Consider the following 11759-nt stretch of genomic DNA (forward strand, 5'->3'; position numbering starts at 1 on the left):
TCAGCACCTTACCCAAAGGGATCATACAGGCCACCCAAGGCCTAGAGGCACCTGGAGCTTCTCTCTACAAGCTTTGACCAAGAGCAGCCTGCCAGCCACAGGAGTAAAACACATAGCTAAAAATTCTTGTCTACTATAAATACATAATAAAGCCTAGGTACCAAAAAATAGCCACAATTCCACTCTACAGCCTGATCAGATTGTAAGGCAAGAACTATCTCCAGACATAAATGTCAGAGAAGAGACATGAAATGTAAAGAAGCATCATTTCAGGCTGTGAATAAAACTCTTACATGTCCACAACACTACCATCCAAACCATCCATCATCAGCTCTGTTCTACATCAACTTCCTTGATTCCTAAAAGGCATCCCCTTCGCTATGATTTTGGATTTTTTCCTTTTTTTTTTGCTGAGGAAAATTTGACCTAAGATAAGACCTGTGGCCAATCTTCCTCTTTCTGCTTGAGGAAGATTGGCTCTGAGCTAACATTTGTGCCAATCTTCCTCTATTTTGTACATGGGTTGCTGCCACAGCATGGCCGTTGATGAGTGGTGTAAGTCCGTACCAGGGAATTGAACCTGGGCTGCTGAAGCACAGCATGCTGAACTTAACCACTAGGCTATGGGGCTGGCCCATGGATTTCTTTCTTTTAATGTTTCCAACATTTTGTATTTCTCTCACTAAGTAAGCTCTTCAAGGGCAAAACATGTTTTACACTTCTTTGTAGCCCCAAAGCCAAGTACAGTGCCTGGCAGTTAGGTGCTCAATAAATTTCTGATCAACCGGGGCCAGCCCCGGTGGCGCAGCAGTTAAGTGTGCGCCCACCACTTCGGTGGCCTGGGGTTCGCAGGTTTGGATCCCAGGTGCACACTGATGCACCGCTTGTCCAGCCAAGCTGGCGTCCCATATAAAGTGGAGGAAGATGGGCATGGATGTTAGCCCAGGGCCAATCTTCCTCAGCAAAAAGAGGAAGACTGGCATCGGATGTTAGCTCAGGGCCTGTCTTCCTCACAAAAAAAAAAGAAAGAAAAAGAAAATTTCTGATCAACCAAATCAAATTATTTCCCTTCTCTTACCAAGAATTTAACTTGATAAATTTCTTCTCAGGTTTTCTAAAATTGATTGAATCTTACTCAGATACCATGTATTAGATAAACTAAATAAGTCCTAAAAGGTTTAACCCAAGACCTAGAAATTACAACTAAAAAGATGATAAATAACCCAGGGGTGAGAAGAGAGATTGAGGAAGCAGAGATGAAATAAGATTAGCCATGTGTTGATAACTGCTGAAGCTGGGTACACAGCTCAGTCTTCATTATAAGTTCATTATACTCTACTTTTGTATGCCTAACAATTTCCATAATAAACTATTAAAATTAAAAACAATAAAACACCATTTTCAACCACCAATGTAGTAACTGATTGAGGGGAAAACCACTGTGTGAAAAGACGTCGGGAAAAAGGATATTCACAGTCTTAGAGTTCACCACCAGATTCCACACCAAGTACAAAAAGGAAAAAGTACCTTTACAAGGAAGAGTAGCAGGCAGACACCACCTTAATGAAGTGATCAATTTAGATCACCAACAATGAGTCAAACCAACATTATGAGCCCCTAATGAGATGTAGTGGGAAATATGTATCACCAACTATGTAATAATTCTATCAAAAATATTAATATGGATATATTCACAAGGAAAAAGATTATGGGACAAACTACAAGAAAATTAGCCCCAGACTCTTAAGACCAAAACCAAAGGTGAGACGAAATATTCTAAATTAAAGACTAAAGATAGATATAAGGGGAATTTTCTGGACAATGAGAGAAACTGGTATATGACCTGTACATAAGATAATCGCATTACACAAAACGGTGAATTTCTTGGGCATGATATTGGTAGTGTGGTTATGAAGGAAAACTTTCTCATTCTTAGAAGATTCTTATGTGTCACAATGCCTACAATTTATTTTCAAATGGTTTTGCTTAAAGAAGTATATAGATATTTCATAAGAAAGGCAAAGGTAGCAAAACATTAATAATTGGTGAATCTAAGTGAAAGGCATATAGAAATTCATCGTTCTATTCTTTTAAAATTTTCTGTATGTTGGAATAGGGGAGGGGAGACAAAAAGAATGAAAGACAATTTATCTCCAATAAATATATCTGGCGTCTTCCTAGAAACTTGCAGGAATTTCAAAATGATAATGTCCATAGGTTCTTCCAAAATGGAAATTGTGTTGGGTTTTAATTCCGTTTCTCAAAGAATTCGTTTTGCTTTTACGAAAATATTTTACCAGCTTTATTAGAAACAAAATTTACAAAGAAACTAAAATTTGATAACATAAACTAAGAGACTACACTATAATTACAAAAATTAAGTTCATTTCACAAACACGAATATATCTTCTCGTATAGCAAAGATCTTACCCGTCTCCTAGGAATTGGACAGCGGATATCTGGTTGGTCACCAAAGTTCTTGTAGGTAATATAGTTTTCAGAGCAAATGAGCACTCCACTTGGACCATCTGACCCTCCCGGAACTGTCAGAGGAAATAAAACTTAGCAATAATTTGACATAACCATGAATTACAATTTAGTTTTCAATTCCTTCTCTCCTTCAGCACAACGTGATGAAGGTACAGTGTGCCTGAAGCTGAGAAACATTCAAAGTGTTTCTTTTCCCTAGTATTATACCAGACAAGGACGGAGCACAGTTTGGGTGATCTCAGCCTGTCCAGATATCTGATAATGCATCTAAACTTTTAGCTCCAAGCCCAAAACTCAGTTCTCAGCTTCAGAGCTATAATCCAACTGCCTATTAGACACTCTCACATGGATATTCCATGGCAGCTTAAAAATACAATGTGTTCACAAACAAACTCAAGTTCCTTCCTAAACCTGTTCCACCTCTTGGATTCTCCACTTTAGAGAGTAACAACGTCGACCAATAGACCACACCAGAAACCTGGGTGCCACCCTTCAATGTTCTCCTCTCCCACAGCCCTATTAATTCTACCTGCTTAGCAGCTCTCTTGGTGCTAAACTCTCTTCACGCTGCCCATTTCTCTTGGTTAAGTGAAACAGCTTCCTGACCAATCTCCTGGCTTATAGTCTTATCCTCCATTCCATTAGCCAAAATGTAAGCAAGCAATATTTCTAAAATATTAATCTTAAACAGGTTATTATTCCCCTGCTTGAAATCCTTCAGAAGCTACCTCCCCACACCACTACCTCTACCCCAGCCTTTCTGCTCTAATGATCCAACCAAAATGAGCTTTCAGTTCTTACAATGAACCACGTTCTTTCTGGCATTTGGGCCTTTGTGCATTGTTCCCTTTGCCCACAGCAGAAACTCCTTCCTCCACCCTCATTGTACCTAGCTAACTCCTAACTAGGCTTTAGGTCTCAGCCTAGAGAGCACTTCTCCAGAAAGCTTTCTCTAACACATTCTCTTCCTTTCCCTGGGTTAGGGACCCCTCCTCTACACCACCATGGCATACAGCACACTCCAGCAATCTTTTTTGTTACTTGTACATATTCACCACTAGATTCAATCTTGCATAAAAGAAGACACCACATTTAATTTTTCATTGCAGGACCAGGACCCAGTAGACTGACTTTGCACATATTGATTGTAGAGGCTCAATAAAAATTTGTTGAATGAATGAAGCCTTCATAAATGAAAGGGATGGTAGTATGTTACAACAAGTAATGAATGTGTCATTTATTTTCCAAGGTTCTTCTGCTTAATATATAGTCTCTTCCTAAGATTTAATGCTCAAAGGCAAGTGCTGTCTTATATTACTCTTCTCCAAAATCCTAACCCAACAACAGACATATTTCATTTTAGACACCAATCCAAGCACAAACGGCTCAAAACAGAAAGGAATGGATCATTGTCTTCCCCAAGCCTGCTGAAATTTAGATGACCACATAGTTGTCCTCCTCTAGTCTTTTAATATAACGAATTAAACTGATACTGATTTTCTAATAGTGAATATCTTTGAGTTCCTACAAAAATCTTACTTAGCTATGATGCACTTAAAACAGTCGAATTTGATTTGCCAAAATTTTAGGTTTTTGTATCTATAATCATAAGTACAACTAGCCTGTAAATTTTTATTACTGTCCTTACAGGTTTGGTACTGAAGTTATATTAGGCTGATAAAGTAGCATAATAGCTTTTATTCTTTTTCTAATCTCTGGAGAAATCTAAGATTCCTGAAAATTCTAGACCTTAAATCTTTTGGAGGAAAGACATTTCTGACTACTGCTCCAATTTCTTTAATGGATGCTGATCTATTCAGGTTCTTAACTTCTTCTTGGATCAATTTTGGTAGTGATAAAATACAAAATTTTATCAATATTATAAATACTTTCAAAAATATTTCTACTTCGTCTAAGTTTTCAAATTCATGGACATGCAGCTTTATCTTATATTTGTCCATTTCATTTGTCTTTTCAAAGAACTAGGTTTTGATTTTCTTAATGAGCGAAAGATTGACTACAATCAAAATATCACAGGGCCGGCCCCGTGGCTTAGCAGTTAAGTGCGCGTGCTCCGCTACTGGTGGCCCGGGTTCGGATCCGGACACACACCTACACACTGCTTGTCCGGCCATGCTGAGGCGGCGTCCCACATACAGCGACTAGAAGGATGTGCAATTATGACATACAACTATCTACTGGGGCTTTGGGGAGAAAAGGGGGAAAAAAAAAAAGAGGAGGATTGGCAATAGATGTTAGCTCAGGCGGGTCTTCCTCAGCAAAAAGAGAAGGATTGGCATGGATGTTAGCTCCGGGCTGATCTTCCTCAACTAAAAAAAAAAAAAAAGCACAGCAACCAACAGTAATCAATATTCCAAGCTGACTGCTCTCCTCATCCTTTCTTCCCTGCCCCTACTAAAGGATAAGAGTTAACCACTGCATGAACTTCTAATCTTGCCAAAACATAGACAAGGTACTCAGGTTTACTACAAATGGATTATAGTTTCCAAACTCTATTAAGTAAACCCTCATAAATTTGGGCAAAAATGGACCAAGCAAAAGGACACAGCAGCTCTGAGAGAAAAGTACCTGTAATAAGGAAGTTGCCATGTTCCTCCAAAGGCTCACTGTATTTTCGGACCACATGATTTAAACCGAGGTCTAACTCATAGAAAGTAAGCGTCTGCTGGGTATTAGCCGCTGCTTCCCCTGTTGGATCATTGTCTGCTTCCTATAGAGTACAGTGGCATAAAGACGAATCAGTACCATAAAATCAATTTTTAGAGCTGGAAAGGGCATAAGGATTTCTCCATTTCACAAAGAAGAGGCCCACAGATGCCAAAGGCTTTGCCAAAGTTCACACCACTAGGTAACAGCAGAGCTGAAACAAGAACCTGGGTCTCCTATTTCTAGGACCAGGGTTCCCTCTACTAGATACTGCCTTTCATTCAAGGGAAAGAATGGTATGCCCCACCTTTCACAACTTCCCTGTGAAAAAATACAGTTTTACCCCCCTTTTCAAACAGCTTTTCCCAATAAATACCCTGTTTCCATAAGGAGATTGTTCAAATCAGAGCAAGGTGCTATTACACAGGAAGATAGACTCTGAAACATTCCAAAGTGTTTTAGTAAGGCATTTGGAATACGGAAAAGATCTGTTAGCAGAAGAGATATAAGACATGCACAAGGAAGATACAATCTTAGGAAAGCACTGAGGTGAGTGGAAGAAACCCAAAGGGGAGAGGGGGAGAGTGAGGGAATGAGGGGAGGGAGACAGACAAACAGTCACATGGCCCCCATTACCTCATAATCCATTTCCAGACAAGCAAACATTGGATTTTCAAATCCCACATCTACTCCAACCACATGATACACTAAAGTGTTCGCTTTGTGGGCCTCCAGGGGAGATGAAATAGTAAGCCGGGCTGCAGCATCTCTGTTCAAGATATACACCAATTTCTGTTTCTCAATGGCACCTGTAGTTGGAGCAGACAAAACACACAAAATTTCCAGATAATGAAAAGAAAGGCTTACAGAACAGCTAGCTAGATTCACATCACGATTATTTTTAAAAAATCATTAACAGCCAACACTAACTCTACACGTGTATTAACTTAGGATTTTGCTATCATTAATACAGACAACAGCATCATTTTACCCCCCTCCTTCCTAAGAGGGATCTTACTATCCCACTAACTCTTCAAAATTTTTTAGTGTGCCCTAGATTTAATGATATTGGAAAACTAAATAATACTCATAAAATTGGTAGCTTTATTCTCTGAATCAGATTTAATAATTTTGTGACTGCTCAGAGAGGTTTGCCCTGTGGAGGCCTGATCAGATACACAGAATCTTCTTCAAGAGGTTTATCAGAGAAGAGACATGAATGTGAATCATCACTTCGGGCCAATGAAAACAATCATAGTCATTGTCTAATAAAGTAAAATCATTTCATTGTAGTCTTTTTGCTTCAGATAAAGTAAGAAATGGAAAAACACCTATTTCCAACTAGACAGGAAGGAGAAAAGGTGTGTTAAGACTTTTCCCATTGTTTTAAAAGGAAAAGCAACCTTAAACCATGGAGTTAATCCAAATACAATCCAAACTTCACCCAGTTAAGTGACTTATTGGCACCCTGCCAAAATCACAGCACTGTTCTCCTAAACTGAGCATCCATAAGACTCAGAGATGCACTCAACAGAGCAAGTCACTCACTTATCATAACAGCTCGCCCTTTGGGATCCACAGCTAAGAACTGGCCAGGAACAATGCGACGGCATCCACTCTTGCCAAAGGTTTCTTGGTGAATTTTCTCAAACATGTTCTTAGATGGCTGGTATTCCAGGATAACAATCCGACCTGAGTCACTGCCAACCACAATGTAGTCTTTGGTGCCACCCGTTAGCCTAAAGGCCATGAGTGACCGGATAACACCAAATACTTCCACAGTGAGTAGAGTGTGTACTTTGCCAGTGTTGGGGTCAGGACGAAGTAGCTCCAAGATCTTCCCACGGGAAACAACAATTTCCTGTTGTTTGGTTCCTAGATTGCCAAAAAAATAAAGATCATGAACAATCAGAACTAGTCCAAAAAGTAATCTGAATTGGATCAAAATGCCACTAAAGATAAATATAATTAAATGAGTTGGGGGCTCAGTATTTTAAGTTAATTTACTCTATAAATTTATTTAAAAGGTACTTTTCCTAGAATTGAAATAATCTAACAAAAGCGGTATCAAAGAAGTGTTCAAAAAATGGTCACACAAGTTACTTTTTTTTTTTTGTGAGGAGATCAGCCCTGTGCTAACATCTGCCAATCCTCCTCTTTTTTTTTTTTTGCTGAGGAAGACGGCCCTGGGCTAACATCTGTGCCCATCTTCCTCCACTTTATATGGGACGCCGCCACAGCATGGCCTGCCAAGCAGTGCGTCGGTGCGCGCCCGGGATCCGAACCAGCGAACCCCGGGCCGCCGCAGCAGAGCGCGCGCATTTAACCGCTTGCGCCACCGGGGCGGCCCCCACACAAGTTACTTTTTAAAAAAATTTTTATTTTTCTAAGATTTGCCATCAATCTGCATAATTGGGGGTTGTCTACAAATGGTTTTAACATATAATTTTTAGCTTCATAAGATTAAAAATTTCCAAAGGCTCTTTCTAGCCCATCTTTAAGGCTACTGTTCTAAGAAATCATATTAACTTTTTGTTCAGTTTTAGGTAATGTCTCAAAGAACTTTTAAAGCTGTCATCTAACATATAGTTTCTTTCTAAACTCACTGCTAAAAAGTTCACTAGCTTTCATAACTGCAATCAACAACTCCAAATGCGTAACAGCCAACTTGTCCCCATCTCTCCCTGCCTGCTACATAATTCCACCTGGATGAGCTGTCATCAACTTTCAACTAACTGTTTAAAATAACTAAGTTCCTCCTTCCCCAAACTCCCTCTCTGGTCTCAATTAACCCACTATCAATGTTACTGTCATCTTCTCTGCCACCCAGGCTGGAAACTCATATCTTTCCCTTGTTTTCTATCCCTACTGCCCTAGTACAGGTCTACACTATCTAATGCCTAAATGGCTTCCTATCCTATCTGATATCCCACTCCTACTGATCTCAATCCATTCTCATTTGCTCAATGCCACCATTTATCAGGCCACCTTACTTTCCAAAGGTCTTTTGGGGATCAGATAAGATCAAGTACTTCAAAGTGCATTGCAAACTGTAAAGGATTACATAAATTACAATGTTCTCTATGATTAAAAAAAAATTTCTTTCTGTAATTTGCTTTAGAAAAAAAGTTTGAATTTGAAAAAGGAATTTGAAGCATAAAACTAGTAATATTAAAAATGTTAAATTCAGAAAGTTAGTTAACTGGAGACTTACCCGAGAAGTTGCCATGAATGGCAAAGCTGATGCCAGTGGCTCGCTGCAAGGTCAAGTTGTACAGGAACATGGTGGCAACAACACTGAACGACCCACAACTCCACAATCCAGGCCTTGGTTATACTAAGTTAAAGCAAGCTAAGAGCACATAAAAGTAAAAAAATATCAGTTGGGAAGTTGTTAATTTAACAGACATTTCTATATGGGAACTTCTGGCTGAAGACAGCAGAACAAGTAAAGGCCTACTGAGGAAAAACATATTTATAATTAGAGAGCCTTCTATATGCCAGGCACTATGCTACATACTTTGCCTCTAATATCATAAGAAATCTATAAAGTACTCAATATTACACTAATTTCACAGATGAGAAAATGGAGGCTAAAAAATTAAATCACCTGCCTGAGATCACGTAACAAGTGGTAAAAATGTTGGGAGCTGGTATCTGGACCATTAATGCAACACTATTTGCTTTTACTGTCACAGAAATTAAGCAGGTCTACATTTACTTGTGTCTGAATAGGCTATACATTCATGTGGTTCAAAATTCAAAAGCACAACAAAAACCTCCCTCCACCCATTCCCTAGCCATACAGCTCTCCTCCCTGAGGGAATCAATTTCACCAAGTTATATTGTGTCCTTCCAGACATTTTCTGTACGTACAGGCAGTAATTCACATTAACACTGTATTTTATCCCCTTTTTAACGAAAAGTTGGGGTCTATATATTGTATGCTCACGTTATACCGCAAATTATTATATATTATTTTATCTATCTTGGCGATACTAACAAACAAAGTGCTTGCTCATTTTTATTTTACAGCTGTGGAGTATTCCACTGAACGAGTATATTAGAATTCATTTAGCCCATACCCTACTGATGAACACTTAGATTGTTCCCAGTCTTTTGCGATTGTGAACACTGCTGCAAAGAAAATCCCTCGTATAGGTCTTTTTTTTTAAACTTATTTTTTTTTTATGAGGAAGATCAGCCTGAGCTAACATCCAATACCAATCCTCCTTTTTTTTTTGCTGAGGAAGACTGGCCCTGAGCTAACATCCCTGCCGATCTTCCTCTACTTTATATGAGACACCCCCACAGCATGGCTTGACAAGCTGTGCGTCAGTGCGCGCCCGGGATCCGAACCTGCAAAACCCAGGCCACCAAAGCGGAGCACACCACTTAACCGCCTACACCACGGGGCAGGCCCATATAGGTCATTTATATGTGCACGAATGTATCTCTAAGATAAATTCCTAGAAGTGAAATTGCTGGATTGAGGAAATCAGGCATTTGAAATTTTGAGAGATATTGCCAAATCACCTTTCAAAGAAACTCTAATTTACACCCCTGACAATGTACGAGTCCCTATTCCCTCACAACCAGACCTTTGCTAATAAAATTTGCAGATAAAAATTGGTAACTTAAGTGCAGTTTTCATTTGCATCTCTATATAGCTCTATATTTGAGGAGTAATTAGAACTTAAAATTTAAACCTACTCACCATCAAAAACTAAAAAACTGAATTCCTGCCACATCAGGAGAAGGCCTCCCTACAGCGGTATACAGTCACAAAAAATGATTCCTCTCATCACACAGGACTAAAGACTGCAAACTGGTGTACCTCTACCCTAAAAGAATTACCCAAAACTACATCTATGTACAGTTACTGCTGGAAAATAAACTGAGTTATTTTTCCTCAATTAGAGACAAAGCAATGGATCTGGAGAAATCCAAAGTACTCATTGTGTAATTAACACATGAATTTGGTTTTGTTAAGTTAGAAAAGAGAATTATCAGTAAATGTCCTCACAAATAATAATCATTTGTGGGCTGGGCAAAAGCAGGATAACTAAGAGAAGATCAATCCTCCAGTCTGGAAATGGATCCTGAGACAGATAAATTTTCCTATTCGAGACTAAGAAACATCTTTAGTATTCTTCTAGGATCATAGGGAACGGAAAAGGTCTGAGGTGGAACAAGAAGGGAGTGGGGAAATGATCTGCAAAAAGATAAACAGAGGAAACAGGGACACACACATACCCAAAAGGGCTTAGACATCGAGAAAGTTGCAGGGAAAGCTGTGCTCAGCTTAAAGTCTGGAGGAAAAATAGGCTAAGAATATGTTCTAATTGCTCTCAATTTTAAAGTAGGAGTGAATGTGATTCTAAGCATACTTAAGTCAATTTATCCCCTTGCATCTTGCTCCGGTTACAAAATTTCAAATATAATCTCAAAATCGCAGTTAAAATTTACAATGAAATCCCTATCATGTTGTCAACGTGATCATGTTGCAGGACTGACTATATTAAAAGTAAAGAATTGTTTAAAAAAAAAGAGATAGAGAAAACCACAGGCCACTCTGAAGCCCTGAAAAGCTCCCCCCCAAGCTACTTTTCATTCTTTATATCTGATGGAAGAACTCAGCCTACTTTCCAGTTCCTTTATAACTGACAGCGTCCGTTAAAATCTTTGAAATTCATTTTCCCCAAAGCTGGTTGGATCCGGGTTCCCCAGCTATTCTTTTATCTCGGGTAATGGAAGAAGTTGGATTGTGAAAGATCAGCCTAGAACTACAAGAACTATATACCAGGTACCATTAACAGCCAAAACAGTAAATTTTGTGATTTCCTCCACTTCTATTTCCTGTCTGTAATGACTAGAAAATGAGCCAGTGAATGCTTCCTCCATCCCTCTCCATGCGCCAAGGGAATATCATCGCATTTAAATTCTGAAGTCTTCAAGATAGATACCATTGTCCCCCATTTTGTAAATAATTAAAACTGACGATCAGAAGGAGAAACAAGTTGCCCCAGTACCAAAACACAAATTCAAAACAGGGTCTTGACTCCAAAGACTGTTTCCGTTATTTATGCTTTTAACACGCTCGCTCTTCCCACCTTCCCGTCAGAGTGTCGTTTACTCTCCAGGGGAAGACGTCCCTCTCAGATGTCCCCCAGAGCCTAAAAGCTAAGCAATCTCTAGAAAGCTTATTTTGAGCCACAGTCTCGTTCCCATCTTGTGGACGGAAACCAGAGACGATGGCTGGGAGCCGTATTCGCGCCCCAAGCGTTCCCCTCTACCTCCTTCTCGTCCCTTGCCCGGACCTGTCGGGCCTAGGCTGCCTCAGAGACCCCAGCAAAGGCTCGGCCCACCCTCTTACATGGCCTCTCTCCACCTCCCCACGCTCGGGGAGGTCGAGATGCTGCTTCTTTACCCTGCAGCCGGGAGGATGGCGTAGATATCCAACAGATGCTGAATTCTTCGAGGCCTAAGCCACAGCCAACGCCAAGCCACCGGCGTCCGCCATTAGCTTTTAAGACAGAGACCTTCCGGTTGGCGCGCGACGGAAAAGGGTCCTCAACCGGAGCCTGAAGAATGTATATATA

The 11759-nt window shown here is 39.8% G+C and overlaps 1 protein-coding gene and 2 non-coding genes across 4 annotated transcripts in view; all 3 read right to left on the reverse strand.

Annotated features, from left to right (window-relative positions):
- Positions 1-11694, reverse strand: part of SF3B3 (splicing factor 3b subunit 3) — a 50487-nt gene extending 38793 nt beyond the window's left edge. The window contains exons 1-6 of one of the 2 annotated variants that reach the window (XM_058528238.1): positions 11588-11694; positions 8372-8509; positions 6706-7032; positions 5794-5966; positions 5080-5221; positions 2431-2543 (exon numbers count right to left, since the gene is read on the reverse strand). In XM_058528238.1, coding sequence (XP_058384221.1) covers positions 2431-2543; positions 5080-5221; positions 5794-5966; positions 6706-7032; positions 8372-8441 — 825 coding nt within the window. In that variant the 5' untranslated portion in view covers positions 8442-8509; positions 11588-11694. Of the gene's footprint in view, positions 1-2430; positions 2544-5079; positions 5222-5793; positions 5967-6705; positions 7033-8371; positions 8510-11533 lie in introns of both variants that reach the window. The other variant, XM_058528239.1, reaches the window with a different exon arrangement.
- Positions 188-277, reverse strand: LOC131396415 (small nucleolar RNA SNORD111). The gene has a single exon (XR_009216501.1). It is a non-coding gene; the product is annotated as a small nucleolar RNA SNORD111 (small nucleolar RNA).
- On the reverse strand, positions 6320-6399 carry LOC131396417 (small nucleolar RNA SNORD111). Its single transcript, XR_009216503.1, has one exon. It is a non-coding gene; the product is annotated as a small nucleolar RNA SNORD111 (small nucleolar RNA).
- Positions 11695-11759: the final 65 nt, after the last annotated feature.

This window comes from Diceros bicornis, chromosome 32 (assembly GCF_020826845.1).
Source record: "Diceros bicornis minor isolate mBicDic1 chromosome 32, mDicBic1.mat.cur, whole genome shotgun sequence".
Lineage (NCBI taxonomy): Eukaryota > Metazoa > Chordata > Mammalia > Perissodactyla > Rhinocerotidae > Diceros > Diceros bicornis.